Source organism: Phyllobates terribilis, unplaced genomic scaffold (genome assembly GCF_046119375.1).
Source record: "Phyllobates terribilis strain yellow unplaced genomic scaffold, ASM4611937v1 Scaffold_29__1_contigs__length_15306474, whole genome shotgun sequence".
Taxonomy (NCBI): Eukaryota; Metazoa; Chordata; class Amphibia; order Anura; family Dendrobatidae; genus Phyllobates; species Phyllobates terribilis.
The window spans coordinates 5,998,586-6,015,504 of record NW_027362789.1 but is presented as its reverse complement, the minus strand read 5'-3'; the positions used below and the strand labels follow the sequence as shown (position 1 = coordinate 6,015,504).

The 16,919-nt window shown below is 55.9% G+C and overlaps 2 protein-coding genes across 5 annotated transcripts in view; one reads left to right on the top strand and one right to left on the bottom strand.

The window, feature by feature from the left end:
• The window catches only part of LOC141178597 (uncharacterized), a 164,686-nt gene that overhangs the window by 17,122 nt on the left and 130,645 nt on the right, over positions 1-16,919 (bottom strand). For 3 of the 4 annotated variants that reach the window (XM_073660479.1, XM_073660481.1, XM_073660480.1), the window contains exon 2: positions 14,796-14,885. The exons of the other annotated variant lie outside the window; for it this stretch is intronic. In XM_073660479.1, the coding sequence (XP_073516580.1) occupies positions 14,796-14,843 (48 nt within the window). In that variant the 5' untranslated portion in view covers positions 14,844-14,885. The remainder of the gene's footprint in view (positions 1-14,795; positions 14,886-16,919) is intronic. 4 annotated transcript variants of the gene reach the window in all.
• Positions 1-16,919, top strand: part of LOC141178593 (uncharacterized) — a 328,452-nt gene that overhangs the window by 263,152 nt on the left and 48,381 nt on the right. The window lies entirely within an intron of this gene.

The following is a 16,919-nucleotide window of genomic DNA, read 5'->3' as shown; positions in this document are numbered from 1 at the left end:
GGTATTAGCGTTCCCTTTCCATTTACTAAGTACACACCATATTAGGGCTTTTATGTATAGCCTTTACAGCTTACTTTTTATTCTGTCTGATGTTTTGGATTATATTGATTGTATACATACCGAGAATATGCTCTTATTGTCGCACCGACGCAGGTGCATCTCACTGAATTAGAATATCGTCAAAAAGTTTATTTATTTCAGTTCTTCAATACAAAAAGTGAAACTCATATTATATAGAGTCATTACAAGCAAAGTTATCTATTTCAAGTGTTTATTTCTGTTAATGTTGATGATTATGGCTTACAGACAATGAAAACACAAACGTCATTATCTCAGAAAATTAGAATAAAAAACACCTGCAAAGGCTTCCTAAGCATTTAAAAAAGGTACCTTAGTCTGTTTCAGTAGACTCCACAATCATGGGGAAGACTGCTGACTTGACAGATGTCCAGAAGGCAGTCATTGACACACCCCACAAGGAGGGTAAGCCACAAAAGGCCATTGCTAAAGAAGCTGGCTGTTCACAGAATGCTGTATCCAAGCATATTAATGGAAAGTTGAGTGGAAGGAAAAAGTGTGGTAGAAAAAAGTGCACAAACAACCGGGATAACTGCGGCCTTGAAAGGATTGTTAAGAAAAGGCCATTCAATGTGTGAGGGAGATTCACAAGGAGTGGACTGCTGCTGGAGTCATTGTTTCAAGAGCCACCACACACACACGTATCCAGGATATGGGCTACAAGTGTCGCATTCCTTGTGTCAAGCCCCTCATGACCAATAGACAACACCAGAAACGTCTTACCTAAGCCAAGGAGAAAAAGACCTGGACTGATGCTCAGTGGCCCAAGGTGTTGTTTTCAGATGAAAGTAATTTTGCATTTCATTTGGAAATCAAGGTCACAGAGTCTGGAGGAAGAGTGGAGAGGCCACAATCCAAGCTGCTTGAGGTCTAGTGTGAAGTCTCCACAATCAGTGATGGTTTGGGGAGCCATGTCATCTGCTGGTGTAGGTCCACTGTGTTTTATCAAAACCAAAGTCAGCGCAGCCGTCTACCTAGAAATTTTAGAGCAGCTCATGCTTTCCTCTGCAGACAAGCTTTTTGGAGATGGAAATTTCATTCTCCAGCAGGACTTGGCACCTGTCCACACTGCCAAAAGTACCAATACCTGGTTCACAAACAACAGTATCACTCTGCTTGATTGGTCAGAAAACTCGCCTGACCTTAACCCTATAGAGAATCTATGGGGTATTGTCAAGAGGAAGATGAGAGACACCAGACCCAACAATGCAGACAAGCTGAAGGCTGCTATCAAAGCAACCTGAGCTTCCATAACACTTCAGCAGGGCCACAGGCTGATCGCCTCCATGCCACGCCACATTGATGCAGTAATTGATGCGAAAGGACCAAGTATTGAGGTCATTTACTGAACATACATTTCAGTAGGCCAACATTTCGGATTTTAAAAACATTTTTCAAGCTGTTGTTATAAAGGATTCTAATTTACTGAGATAATGAATTGTGTGTTTTCATTGGCTGTAAGCCATAATCATCAACATTAATAGAAATAAGCACTTGAAATAGATCACTCTGTGTGTAATGACTCTATATAATAGATCCCTCGGTGTGTAATGACTCTATATAATAGATCCCTCTGTGTGTAATGACTCTATATAATAGATCACTCTGTTTGTAATGACTCTGTATAATATATGAGTTTCACTTTTTGTATTGAAGAACTGAAATAAATTAACTTTTTGATGATATTCTAATTTAGTGAGAAGTACCTGTATATACATGTGCATATAATGCCTTATGTGCCTATATCCCCATGTGTCCCCACACTTATATATGTCCACATACACATGAATATAATTGTGCCTCTACACATATATAGTTGGCCCCCTTATAATCCGCCCACTGTTCAGATATGCCCAGGACAAGAAAAGTCTGGGCATGTCAGAAGAAGATGGACAGCTGTCCATCTACTGCCTGTGGCTATGTGCTGACATGGTTAATTACCATGTTAGTAGAGAGTCACACTGCTAGGATAAAAGGATCAAAGAAATCCTTGTCCTGGCAATAGCCGGTGCCTGCAGGGGTCCAGACGCCAGGACTGATATAATCATATCAGTATGGGTGCCCGGCACTTCAAAGCGCACTGCCGCTGGGTGCGCACAGGTGCATACAGGGATACCTGTGTATGCAATGTCATCATAACGCCATGCTGGCACTCACATCCTGCATGCACGGCAGGAGGAGGGCGGAGGTCATGGCAAAATGGCAGTGCTTGCACGCTCTACTCTTCTACTTCCCTGCCTGCCTCCACCTGACCTGCCTCTGTTCCCCTCCTCTCTAGCTCCACTTGTCATCCTCTGCCCGCAGTCCCTTCATCTCCTCTGCTCTCCATCCTCAGCCCTGCTCCCGTCCTGCACTGTACTCCGCAGCGGCCCCTTCATCCATGGCCTCCTCCTCCTCCTCTCTGTGTCATCCTCTGCTTGCAGTCCGTTCATCTCCTCTGCTCTCCAGCCTCAGCCCTGCTCCCGTCCTGCACTGTACTCCGCAGCAGCCCCTTCATCCATGGCCTCCTCCTCCTCTCTGTGTCATCCTTTGCCCGCAGTCCCTTCATCTCCTCTGCTCTCCAGCCTTAGCCCTGCTCCCGTCCTGCACTGTACTCCGCAGCAGCCCCTTCATCCATGGCCTCCTCCTCCTCTCTGTGTCATCCTTTGCCCGCAGTCCCTTCATCTCCTCTGCTCTCCAGCCTCAGCCCTGCTCCCGTCCTGCACTGTACTCCGCAGCAGCCCCTTCATCCATGGCCTCCTCCTCCTCTCTGTGTCATCCTTTGCCTGCAGTCCCTTCATCTCCTCTGCTCTCCAGCCTCAGCCCTGCTCCCGTCCTGCACTGTACTTTGCAGCAGCCCCTTCATCCATGGCCCGCTCTTCCTCTCTGTGTCATCCTGTGCCTGCAGTCCCTTCATCTCCTCTGCTCTCCAGCCTCAGCCCTGCTCCCGTCCTGCACTGTACTTTGCAGCAGCCCCTTCATCCATGGCCCCCTCTTCCTCTCTGTGTCATCCTGTGCCTGCAGTCCCTTCATCTCCTCTGCTCTCCAGCCTCAGCCCTGCTCCCGTCCTGCACTGTACTCCGCAGCAGCCCCTTCATCCATGGCCCCCTCCTCTTCTCTGTGTCATCCTCTGCTTGCAGTCCCTTCATCTCATCTGCTCTCCAGCCTCAGCCCTGCTCCCGTCCTGCACTGTACTCCGCAGCAGCCCCTTCATCCATGGCCTCCTCCTCCTCTCTGTGTCATTCTTTGCCCGCAGTCCCTTCATCTCCTCTGTTTTCCAGCCTCAGCCCTGCTCCCGTCCTGCACTGTACTCCGCAGCAGCCCCTTCATCCATGGCCTCCTCCTCCTCTCTGTGTCATCCTTTGCCCGCAGTCCCTTCATCTCCTCTGCTCTCCAGCTTCAGCCCTGCTCCCGCCCTGCACTGTACTTTGCAGCAGCCCCTTCATCCATGGCCCCCTCTTCCTCTCTGTGTCATCCTCTGCCTGCAGTCCCTTCTTCTCCTCTGCTCTCCAGCCTCAGCCCTGCTCCCGTCTTGCACTGTACTCCGCAGCAGCCCCTTGATCCATGGCCCGCTCCTCCTCTGTGTGTCATCCTCTGCTTGCAGTCCCTTCATCTCCTCTGCTCTCCAGCCTCAGCCCTGCTCCCGTCCTGCACTCTACTCCGCAGCAGCCCCTTCATCCATGGCCTCCTCCTCCTCTCTGTGTCATCCTTTGCCCGCAGTCCCTTCATCTCCTCTGCTCTCCAGCCTCAGCCCTGCTCCCGTCCTGCACTGTACTTTGCAGCAGCCCCTTCATCCATGGCCCCCTCTTCCTCTCTGTGTCATCCTCTGCCTGCAGTCCCTTCATCTCCTCTGCTCTCCAGCCTCAGCCCTGCTCCCGTCCTGCACTGTACTCCGCAGCGGCCCCTTCATCCATGGCCTCCTCCTCCTCTCTGTGTCATCCTTTGCCCGCAGTTCCTTCATCTCCTCTGCTCTCCAGCCTCAGCCCTGCTCCCATCCTGCACTGTACTCCGCAGCAGCCCCTTCATCCATGGCCCCCTCCTCCTCTTCTCTGTGTCATCCTCTGCTTGCAGTCCCTTCATCTCCTCTGCTCTCCAGCCTCAGCCCTGCTCCCGTCCTGCACTGTACTCCGCAGCAGCCACTTCATCCATGGCCTCCTCCTCCTCTCTGTGTCATCCTTTGCCCGCAGTCCCTTCATCTCCTCTGCTCTCCAGCCTCAGCCCTGCTCCCGTCCTGCACTGTACTCCGCAGCAGCCCCTTCATCCATGGCCTCCTCCTCCTCTCTGTGTCATCCTTTGCCCGCAGTCCCTTCATCTCCTCTGCTCTCCAGCCTCAGCCCTGCTCCCGTCCTGCACTGTACTCCACAGCAGCCCCTTCATCCATGGCCTCCTTCTCCTCCTCTCTGTGTCATCCATTGCCTGCAGTCCCTTCATCTCCTCTGCTCTCCAGCCTCAGCCCTGCTTCCGTCCTGCACTGTACTCCGCAGCAGACCCTTCATCCATGGCCTCCTCCTCCTCTCTGTGTCATCCTTTGCCTACAGTCCCTTCATCTCCTCTGCTCAGCAGCCTCAGCCCTGCTCCCGTCCTGCACTGTACTCTGCAGCAGACCCTTCATCCATGGCCCCCTCCTTCTCTCTGTGTCATCCTCTGCCCGCAGTCCCTTCATCTCTTCTGCTCTCCAGCCTCAGCCCTGCTCCCGTCCTGCACTGTACTCCGCAGCAGACCCTTCATCCATGGCCTCCTCCTCCTCTCTGTGTCATCCTTTGCCTGCAGTCCCTTCATCTCCTCTGCTCAGCAGCCTCAGCCCTGCTCCCGTCCTGCACTGTACTCCGCAGCGGCCCCTTCATCCATGGCCTCCTCCTCCTCTCTGTGTCATCCTTTGCCCGCAGTTCCTTCATCTCCTCTGCTCTCCAGCCTCAGCCCTGCTCCCATCCTGCACTGTACTCCGCAGCAGCCCCTTCATCCATGGCCCCCTCCTCCTCTTCTCTGTGTCATCCTCTGCTTGCAGTCCCTTCATCTCCTCTGCTCTCCAGCCTCAGCCCTGCTCCCGTCCTGCACTGTACTCCGCAGCAGCCCCTTCATCCATGGCCTCCTCCTCCTCTCTGTGTCATCCTTTGCCCGCAGTCCCTTCATCTCCTCTGCTCTCCAGCCTCAGCCCTGCTCCCGTCCTGCACTGTACTCCGCAGCAGCCCCTTCATCCATGGCCTCCTCCTCCTCTCTGTGTCATCCTTTGCCTGCAGTCCCTTCATCTCCTCTGCTCTCCAGCCTCAGCCCTGCTCCCGTCCTGCACTGTACTTTGCAGCAGCCCCTTCATCCATGGCCCGCTCTTCCTCTCTGTGTCATCCTGTGCCTGCAGTCCCTTCATCTCCTCTGCTCTCCAGCCTCAGCCCTGCTCCCGTCCTGCACTGTACTTTGCAGCAGCCCCTTCATCCATGGCCCCCTCTTCCTCTCTGTGTCATCCTGTGCCTGCAGTCCCTTCATCTCCTCTGCTCTCCAGCCTCAGCCCTGCTCCCGTCCTGCACTGTACTCCGCAGCAGCCCCTTCATCCATGGCCCCCTCCTCTTCTCTGTGTCATCCTCTGCTTGCAGTCCCTTCATCTCATCTGCTCTCCAGCCTCAGCCCTGCTCCCGTCCTGCACTGTACTCCGCAGCAGCCCCTTCATCCATGGCCTCCTCCTCCTCTCTGTGTCATTCTTTGCCCGCAGTCCCTTCATCTCCTCTGTTTTCCAGCCTCAGCCCTGCTCCCGTCCTGCACTGTACTCCGCAGCAGCCCCTTCATCCATGGCCTCCTCCTCCTCTCTGTGTCATCCTTTGCCCGCAGTCCCTTCATCTCCTCTGCTCTCCAGCTTCAGCCCTGCTCCCGCCCTGCACTGTACTTTGCAGCAGCCCCTTCATCCATGGCCCCCTCTTCCTCTCTGTGTCATCCTCTGCCTGCAGTCCCTTCTTCTCCTCTGCTCTCCAGCCTCAGCCCTGCTCCCGTCTTGCACTGTACTCCGCAGCAGCCCCTTGATCCATGGCCCGCTCCTCCTCTGTGTGTCATCCTCTGCTTGCAGTCCCTTCATCTCCTCTGCTCTCCAGCCTCAGCCCTGCTCCCGTCCTGCACTCTACTCCGCAGCAGCCCCTTCATCCATGGCCTCCTCCTCCTCTCTGTGTCATCCTTTGCCCGCAGTCCCTTCATCTCCTCTGCTCTCCAGCCTCAGCCCTGCTCCCGTCCTGCACTGTACTTTGCAGCAGCCCCTTCATCCATGGCCCCCTCTTCCTCTCTGTGTCATCCTCTGCCTGCAGTCCCTTCATCTCCTCTGCTCTCCAGCCTCAGCCCTGCTCCCGTCCTGCACTGTACTCCGCAGCGGCCCCTTCATCCATGGCCTCCTCCTCCTCTCTGTGTCATCCTTTGCCCGCAGTTCCTTCATCTCCTCTGCTCTCCAGCCTCAGCCCTGCTCCCATCCTGCACTGTACTCCGCAGCAGCCCCTTCATCCATGGCCCCCTCCTCCTCTTCTCTGTGTCATCCTCTGCTTGCAGTCCCTTCATCTCCTCTGCTCTCCAGCCTCAGCCCTGCTCCCGTCCTGCACTGTACTCCGCAGCAGCCACTTCATCCATGGCCTCCTCCTCCTCTCTGTGTCATCCTTTGCCCGCAGTCCCTTCATCTCCTCTGCTCTCCAGCCTCAGCCCTGCTCCCGTCCTGCACTGTACTCCGCAGCAGCCCCTTCATCCATGGCCTCCTCCTCCTCTCTGTGTCATCCTTTGCCCGCAGTCCCTTCATCTCCTCTGCTCTCCAGCCTCAGCCCTGCTCCCGTCCTGCACTGTACTCCACAGCAGCCCCTTCATCCATGGCCTCCTTCTCCTCCTCTCTGTGTCATCCATTGCCTGCAGTCCCTTCATCTCCTCTGCTCTCCAGCCTCAGCCCTGCTTCCGTCCTGCACTGTACTCCGCAGCAGACCCTTCATCCATGGCCTCCTCCTCCTCTCTGTGTCATCCTTTGCCTACAGTCCCTTCATCTCCTCTGCTCAGCAGCCTCAGCCCTGCTCCCGTCCTGCACTGTACTCTGCAGCAGACCCTTCATCCATGGCCCCCTCCTTCTCTCTGTGTCATCCTCTGCCCGCAGTCCCTTCATCTCTTCTGCTCTCCAGCCTCAGCCCTGCTCCCGTCCTGCACTGTACTCCGCAGCAGACCCTTCATCCATGGCCTCCTCCTCCTCTCTGTGTCATCCTTTGCCTGCAGTCCCTTCATCTCCTCTGCTCAGCAGCCTCAGCCCTGCTCCCGTCCTGCACTGTACTCCGCAGCGGCCCCTTCATCCATGGCCTCCTCCTCCTCTCTGTGTCATCCTTTGCCCGCAGTTCCTTCATCTCCTCTGCTCTCCAGCCTCAGCCCTGCTCCCATCCTGCACTGTACTCCGCAGCAGCCCCTTCATCCATGGCCCCCTCCTCCTCTTCTCTGTGTCATCCTCTGCTTGCAGTCCCTTCATCTCCTCTGCTCTCCAGCCTCAGCCCTGCTCCCGTCCTGCACTGTACTCCGCAGCAGCCCCTTCATCCATGGCCTCCTCCTCCTCTCTGTGTCATCCTTTGCCCGCAGTCCCTTCATCTCCTCTGCTCTCCAGCCTCAGCCCTGCTCCCGTCCTGCACTGTACTCCGCAGCAGCCCCTTCATCCATGGCCTCCTCCTCCTCTCTGTGTCATCCTTTGCCCGCAGTCCCTTCATCTCCTCTGCTCTCCAGCCTCAGCCCTGCTCCCGTCCTGCACTGTACTCCACAGCAGCCCCTTCATCCATGGCCTCCTCCTCCTCCTCTCTGTGTCATCCTTTGCCCGCAGTCCCTTCATCTCCTCTGCTCTCCAGCCTCAGCCCTGCTCCCGTCCTGCACTGTACTCCGCAGCAGCCCCTTCATCCATGGCCCCCTCCTCCTCTCTGTGTCATCCTTTGCCCGCAGTCCCTTCATCTCCTCTGCTCTCCAGCCTCAGCCCTGCTCCCGTCCTGCACTGTACTCCACAGCAGCCCCTTCATCCATGGCCTCCTCCTCCTCTCTGTGTCATCCTTTGCCCGCAGTCCCTTCATCTCCTCTGCTCTCCAGCCTCAGCCCTGCTCCCGTCCTGCACTGTACTCCGCAGCAGCCCCTTCATCCATGGCCTCCTCCTCCTCTCTGTGTCATCCTTTGCCTGCAGTCCCTTCATCTCCTCTGCTCTCCAGCCTCAGCCCTGCTCCCGTCCTGCACTGTACTTTGCAGCAGCCCCTTCATCCATGGCCCCCTCTTCCTCTCTGTGTCATCCTGTGCCTGCAGTCCCTTCATCTCCTCTGCTCTCCAGCCTCAGCCCTGCTCCCGTCCTGCACTGTACTTTGCAGCAGCCCCTTCATCCATGGCCCCCTCTTCCTCTCTGTGTCATCCTGTGCCTGCAGTCCCTTCATCTCCTCTGCTCTCCAGCCTCAGCCCTGCTCCCGTCCTGCACTGTACTCCGCAGCAGCCCCTTCATCCATGGCCCCCTCCTCTTCTCTGTGTCATCCTCTGCTTGCAGTCCCTTCATCTCATCTGCTCTCCAGCCTCAGCCCTGCTCCCGTCCTGCACTGTACTCCGCAGCAGCCCCTTCATCCATGGCCTCCTCCTCCTCTCTGTGTCATTCTTTGCTCGCAGTCCCTTCATCTCCTCTGTTCTCCAGCCTCAGCCCTGCTCCCGTCCTGCACTGTACTCCGCAGCAGCCCCTTCATCCATGGCCTCCTCCTCCTCTCTGTGTCATCCTTTGCCCGCAGTCCCTTCATCTCCTCTGCTCTCCAGCTTCAGCCCTGCTCCCGCCCTGCACTGTACTTTGCAGCAGCCCCTTCATCCATGGCCCCCTCTTCCTCTCTGTGTCATCCTCTGCCTGCAGTCCCTTCTTCTCCTCTGCTCTCCAGCCTCAGCCCTGCTCCCGTCTTGCACTGTACTCCACAGCAGCCCCTTGATCCATGGCCCGCTCCTCCTCTGTGTGTCATCCTCTGCTTGCAGTCCCTTCATCTCCTCTGCTCTCCAGCCTCAGCCCTGCTCCCGTCCTGCACTCTACTCCGCAGCAGCCCCTTCATCCATGGCCTCCTCCTCCTCTCTGTGTCATCCTTTGCCCGCAGTCCCTTCATCTCCTCTGCTCTCCAGCCTCAGCCCTGCTCCCGTCCTGCACTGTACTTTGCAGCAGCCCCTTCATCCATGGCCCCCTCTTCCTCTCTGTGTCATCCTCTGCCTGCAGTCCCTTCATCTCCTCTGCTCTCCAGCCTCAGCCCTGCTCCCGTCCTGCACTGTACTCCGCAGCGGCCCCTTCATCCATGGCCTCCTCCTCCTCTCTGTGTCATCCTTTGCCCGCAGTTCCTTCATCTCCTCTGCTCTCCAGCCTCAGCCCTGCTCCCGTCCTGCACTGTACTCCGCAGCAGACCCTTCATCCATGGCCTCCTCCTCCTCTCTGTGTCATCCTTTGCCTGCAGTCCCTTCATCTCCTCTGCTCAGCAGCCTCAGCCCTGCTCCCGTCCTGCACTGTACTCTGCAGCAGACCCTTCATCCATGGCCCCCTCCTTCTCTCTGTGTCATCCTCTGCCCGCAGTCCCTTCATCTCTTCTGCTCTCCAGCCTCAGCCCTGCTCCCGTCCTGCACTGTACTCCGCAGCAGACCCTTCATCCATGGCCTCCTCCTCCTCTCTGTGTCATCCTTTGCCTGCAGTCCCTTCATCTACTCTGCTCAGCAGCCTCAGCCCTGCTCCCGTCCTGCACTGTACTCCGCAGCGGCCCTTCATCCATGGCCTCCTCCTCCTCTCTGTGTCATCCTTTGCCCGCAGTTCCTTCATCTCCTCTGCTCTCCAGCCTCAGCCCTGCTCCCATCCTGCACTGTACTCCGCAGCAGCCCCTTCATCCATGGCCCCCTCCTCCTCTTCTCTGTGTCATCCTCTGCTTGCAGTCCCTTCATCTCCTCTGCTCTCCAGCCTCAGCCCTGCTCCCGTCCTGCACTGTACTCCGCAGCAGCCCCTTCATCCATGGCCTCCTCCTCCTCTCTGTGTCATCCTTTGCCCGCAGTCCCTTCATCTCCTCTGCTCTCCAGCCTCAGCCCTGCTCCCGTCCTGCACTGTACTCCGCAGCAGCCCCTTCATCCATGGCCTCCTCCTCCTCTCTGTGTCATCCTTTGCCCGCAGTCCCTTCATCTCCTCTGCTCTCCAGCCTCAGCCCTGCTCCCGTCCTGCACTGTACTCCACAGCAGCCCCTTCATCCATGGCCTCCTCCTCCTCCTCTCTGTGTCATCCTTTGCCCGCAGTCCCTTCATCTCCTCTGCTCTCCAGCCTCAGCCCTGCTCCCGTCCTGCAATGTACTCCGCAGCAGCCCCTTCATCCATGGCCCCCTCCTCCTCTCTGTGTCATCCTTTGCCCGCAGTCCCTTCATCTCCTCTGCTCTCCAGCCTCAGCCCTGCTCCCGTCCTGCACTGTACTCCGCAGCAGACCCTTCATCCATGGCCTCCTCCTCCTCTCTGTGTCATCCACTGCCCGCAGTCCCTTCATCTCCTCTGCTCTCCAGCCTCAGCCCTGCTCCCGTCCTGCACTGTACTCCGCAGCAAACCCTTCATCCATGGCCCCCTCCTTCTCTCTGTGTCATCCTCTGCCCGCAGTCCCTTCATCTCCTCTGCTCTCCAGCCTCAGCCCTGCTCCCGTCCTGCACTGTACTCCGCAGCAGACCCTTCATCCATGGCCTCCTCCTCCTCTCTGTGTCATCCTCTGCCCGCAGTCCCTTCATCTCCTCTGCTCTCCAGCCTCAGCCCTGCTCCCGTCCTGCACTGTACTCCGCAGCAGCCCCTTCATCCATGGCCCCCTCCTCCTCTCTGTGTCATCCTTTGCCCGCAGTCCCTTCATCTCTTCTGCTCTCCAGCCTCAGCCCTGCTCCCGTCCTGCACTGTACTCCGCAGCAGCCCCTTCATCCATGGCCCCCTCCTCCTCTCTGTGTCATCCTCTGCCCGCAGTCCCTTCATCTCCTCTGCTCTCCAGCCTCAGCCCTGCTCCCGTCCTGCACTGTACTCCGCAGCAACCCCTTCATCCATGGCCCCCTCCTCCTCTCTGTGTCATCCTCTGCCCGCAGTCCCTTCATCTCTTCTGCTCTGCAGCCTCAGCCCTGCTCCCGTCCTGCACTGTACTCCGCAGCAGACCCTTCATCCATGGCCCCCTCCTCCTCTCTGTGTCATCCTTTGCCCGCAGTCCCTTCATCTCTTCTGCTCTCCAGCCTCAGCCCTGCTCCCGTCCTGCACTGTACTCCGCAGCAGCCCCTTCATCCATGGCCCCCTCCTCCTCTCTGTGTCATCCTCTGCCCGCAGTCCCTTCATCTCCTCTGCTCTCCAGCCTCAGCCCTGCTCCCATCCTGCACTGTACTCCGCAGCAACCCCTTCATCCATGGCCCCCTCCTCCTCTCTGTGTCATCCTCTGCCCGCAGTCCCTTCATCTCCTCTGCTCTCCAGCCTCAGCCCTGCTCCCGTCCTGCACTGTACTCCGCAGCAGACCCTTCATCCATGGCCTCCTCCTCCTCTCTGTGTCATCCACTGCCCGCAGTCCCTTCATCTCCTCTGCTCTCCAGCCTCAGCCCTGCTCCCGTCCTGCACTGTACTCCGCAGCAAACCCTTCATCCATGGCCCCCTCCTTCTCTCTGTGTCATCCTCTGCCCGCAGTCCCTTCATCTCCTCTGCTCTCCAGCCTCAGCCCTGCTCCCGTCCTGCACTGTACTCCGCAGCAGACCCTTCATCCATGGCCTCCTCCTCCTCTCTGTGTCATCCTCTGCCCGCAGTCCCTTCATCTCCTCTGCTCTCCAGCCTCAGCCCTGCTCCCGTCCTGCACTGTACTCCGCAGCAGCCCCTTCATCCATGGCCCCCTCCTCCTCTCTGTGTCATCCTTTGCCCGCAGTCCCTTCATCTCTTCTGCTCTCCAGCCTCAGCCCTGCTCCCGTCCTGCACTGTACTCCGCAGCAGCCCCTTCATCCATGGCCCCCTCCTCCTCTCTGTGTCATCCTCTGCCCGCAGTCCCTTCATCTCCTCTGCTCTCCAGCCTCAGCCCTGCTCCCGTCCTGCACTGTACTCCGCAGCAACCCCTTCATCCATGGCCCCCTCCTCCTCTCTGTGTCATCCTCTGCCCGCAGTCCCTTCATCTCTTCTGCTCTGCAGCCTCAGCCCTGCTCCCGTCCTGCACTGTACTCCGCAGCAGACCCTTCATCCATGGCCTCCTCCTCCTCTCTGTGTCATCCTCTGCCCGCAGTCCCTTCATCTCCTCTGCTCAGCAGCCTCAGCCCTGCTCCCGTCCTGCACTGTACTCCGCAGCAGACCCTTCATCCATGGCCCCCTCCTTCTCTCTGTGTCATCCTCTGCCCGCAGTCCCTTCATCTCCTCTGCTCTCCAGCCTCAGCCCTGCTCCCGTCCTGCACTGTACTCCGCAGCAGCCCCTTCATCCATGGCCCACTCCTCCTCTCTGTGTCATCCTTTGCCTGCAGTCCCTTTATCTCCTCTGCTCTCCAGCCTCAGCCCTGCTCCCGTCCTGCACTGTACTCCACAGCAGCCCCTTCATCCATGGCCTCCTCCTCCTCTCTGTGTCATCCTTTGCCTGCAGTCCCTTTATCTCCTCTGCTCTCCAGCCTCAGCCCTGCTCCCGTCCTGCACTGTACTCCACAGCAGCCCCTTCATCCATGGCCTCCTCCTCCTCTCTGTGTCATCCTCTGCCCGCAGTCCCTTCATCTCCTCTGCTCAGCAGCCTCAGCTCTGCTCCCATCCTGCACTGTACTCCGCAGCAGCCCCTTCATCCATGGCCCCCTCCTTCTCTCTCCATGTCCCCCTGTGTGCCGCAGCGGGCAGCCTGTCACACTCTGCTGCTCACCTTCTGACCTGATCTTCTGCCTCTCTTCACCCCACATGACCCCAGCGTTCCTTCAGGCTGCAGCACCCCCTCTCTTCTACCATCAAGCAACTGTGGTCACCCTCAAGCAGGATCTTCAGCCTCACAGTACCTGGACTCTGTTAAATATCGCTGCTATTAACCCCTTGTTCTCTGTAGGGATAGTTAACGATGGGCAGGTGGACTGTTATTAATGTATGTATGTTTTTAGGTAAGTGGGTGGGAAGTATAATTAGGTTATTGTGGGGCTAATTATATATTATTATTGTGTACTGTGATAGTGCGGTAATTAGTAGTATAATAACTGAAGACTTGTGTGTAATAAATATCTTTCATGGATACACGGTTTCATCTCAGTTAGTCGCCGTTCAGTATAGTATATAGCAAGGGAATCAGAGTACGTAACATGTGAGGTATCAGCCGGATATTGGTTATTGATAGTCAAGGCCGGCATTAATGATTAATATATGGAATACCACCCTGTAACAAAGGGAAAATTGAAAACGCTTTGCTATCTTCTTATAGCCTTCTCCTGCTTTGTGGCCTCCACCATTTTCGTTTTCAGAGAGCTAGGCCGCTGCTTAGAAGAATCCATGGCTGCGTTTTTTTGGCACAAGGTTAGAGGAGGCTGGGTTTTTATAAATCTGGGAAATTTCCATCACCTGGCCTTTCCTTATGATCAGGGGCGGACACAGACTGTAGTGGGCCCCTGTGCAAGAAATTTTGGGGGGCCCCCCCTGCCCTTCATAAGGCAACAAAGTTATGTAAACATAACCCCCCATGTGCATCTCTCACCCCCCCATGTGCAGCTCTCATCCCACCCATGTGCAGCTCTCACCCCCCGTGCATCTCTCATCCCCCCCATGTGCATCTCTCATCCCCCCCATGTGCATCTCTCATCCCCCCCATGTGCATCTCTCACCCCCCCATGTGCATCTCTCACCCCCCCATGTGCATCTCTCACCCCCCCATGTGCATCTCTCACCCCCCCCCATGTGCATCTCTCATCCCCCCCGTGCATCTCTGATTCCCCCCACTCCTAGTTAATTAATTGTATTTAAAAAAAATAAAACTTGTTATACTTACCCCCATGCGATCCCTGCAGAATCCTGGCGCTCGTCCACGTCGCTGCCACCAGGTTCTCCTGACGTTCGGCCATGTGACGGCGCCACATACATAGCCATCAGCTTTTGTTTTGGCCAAAAGATTTTTAAAGCCGCCACCACGATAAGGTAGACTCTTCTGGGCGGGCCCTACTCTAACCTATTAAAATTTTCTTAAAATATCCAATACTCTTTTTAGATATATTTTTATTTAGTTTTCTTTAAGGGAATGTGTCATATACATTTTTTTTTTAAATGACCAATAATACCACATACAGGGAATACCGCCACACCATGACCAGACCACATATTACCACAACATAGTGACCGAATAATACCACACAGAAGGGAGAAAAACTGCCACACCATGACCAGACCACATATTACCACTACATTACTAATATTACCACCACATTACTAATATTACCATAAGTGTCATTATACACGGGAGCTCTATACATGGTATGTATAACGTAAGTGTCCAGGTAATCTAGTGATCACCAGTGAAATTATACACAGGAGCTCTGTATATAGTGTCAGTGTACAGGTAATACAGGGATCACCAGTGACATTATACACAGGAGCTCTGTATATAGTGTCAGTGTACAGGTAATACAGTGATCACCAGTGAAATTATACATAGGAGCTCTGTATATAGTGTCAGTGTACAGGTAATACAGTGATCACCAGTGACATTATACACAGGAGCTCTGTATATAGTGTCAGTGTACAGGTAATACAGTGATCACCAGTGACATTATACACAGTGTACATGTAATAGACTGACTCACCGGTGACGTCTCTAGGTGAAGTCCTTCATCTTCGCTTTTCTCCTTCATCCAGCACAGACCGCCATCACGTCTTCCAGCCAGGACTCGTCTCTGCATAAAATAACACAGTTATCTAGAGCACATTCCCCAACTTCTACATTACGCAGCTGAATACAGACGTGCATCCACCATCAATATATGGTTAGTTATTAGGCAACCTACCATTCCAAATATAAATTGTAATCCACCACTGTGCCCCCATTAACTGTAAATAGGCACTTAATATATAATTTAATTAGAACCTCTACTCTTTCCGCCAATTTGTTACCAGTCACACTCCTGCATCCGCAACGCCCCCTACTCTATACTTCCTGCTCCCCGCATTCAATATTTACATGCACCCCCTGCCCCAATTCATTATATCATGTCCGTGCTCTCCCCACCCCATCATCATTTATCATTTACTCTCCCCCACCCCACATTCGTTATGTGCAGCTCATTATCCCCCTACTCCCAATTCCCCCATGTGCAGCTCTCAAACCCCACCATGTGCAGCTCTCATCCCCCTCCATGTGCCCCTCTCTCACCCCCTCCCCCCCACATGTGCCCCTCTCTCATCCCCCTCCCCCACATGTGCCCCTCTCTCATCCCCCTCCCCCACATTTGCCCCTCTCTCATCCCCCTCCCCCACATGTGCCCCTCTCTCATCCCCCTCCCCCACATGTGCCCCTCTCTCATCCCCCTCCACCACATGTGCACCTCTCTCATCTCCCCCCACATGTGCATCTCCCATCTCCCCCCCCACACATGTGCATCTCCCATCTCCCCCCCCACACATGTGCATCTCCCATCTCCCCCACACATGTGCATCTCCCATCCCCCCCCCACACACGTGCATCTCCCATCTCCCCCCCCCACACACATGTGCATCTCCCACCCCCCCCCCACATGTGCATCTCCCATCCCCCCCCACATGTGCATCTCCCATCCCCCCCCACACACATGTGCATCTCCCATCCCCCCCACACACACATGTGCATCTCCCATCTCCCCCCCCTACACACATGTGCATCTCCCATCTCCCCCCCCCACACACATGTGCATCTCCCATCTCCCCCCCCACATACATGTGCATCTTCCATCTCCCCCCCACACACATGTGCATCTCCCATCTCCCCCCCACACACGTGCATCTCCCATCTCCCCCCCCCACACACATGTGCATCTCCCATCTCCCCCCCACACACATGTGCATCTCCCATCTCCCCCCCCACACACACACATGTGCATCTCCCATCTCCCCCCCCCACACACATGTGCATCTCCCATCTCCCCCCCCACACACACACATGTGCATCTCCCATCTCCCCCCCCACACACACATACACACACACACACACACACACATGTGCTTCTCCCATCTCTCCACTCCTAGTTAATTGTATTTTAAAAAAAATAAAACTTGTTATACTTACCCCCATGCGATCCCTGCAGAATCCTGGCGCTCGTCCAAATCGCTGACAGCAGGTTCTCCTGACTTCCGGCCATGTGACGGCACCGTCACATGACCGGAAGTCAGGGGAATCATGAAGGCGCTGCTGCAACACCGCAGCTCAGCGCTGAAATGTCCCGGACCCGGCGCATAGCATGGGGCCGGGGGCCCCATGAGGAGAGAGACGCACAAGAGGGGGGCCCCCGAGGGGGCCCCTACCGGCCGGGCCCCATACTGGAGTCAGGGCAGTCATGCCCTGATGGCGGCCCTGCTGGAGGCTGGAGGGGCCCCCTCTCCCTCGGGGCCCCCGTTCAATGAACCGGCTGCACGGGCGGTAGTTCCGCCCCTGCTTATGATGATAGTGAACAAGCCATAACCCTACGGTATGTGCGTACATTGAGTATTTGGTGCAGAAATTTCGGCAACGTTTCTGCATCTCTTGGCAGCAAAAACACAACGGCTAATTAAGGTCAGAAACCTTGGTCAAACCGAGTCTCCACACTACAGTTGTGATGTAGTGACGTCTTTGTGCCTGCAGTGCACGGAGTCTCAGACTCACAGGTGAAGGCTGAATGGTGGATCAGGGAGCTTTCAACTCCTGATTCACTATTCTATTCAATGGTATCACCGTCATGGGAATGTGGATGTCGCTG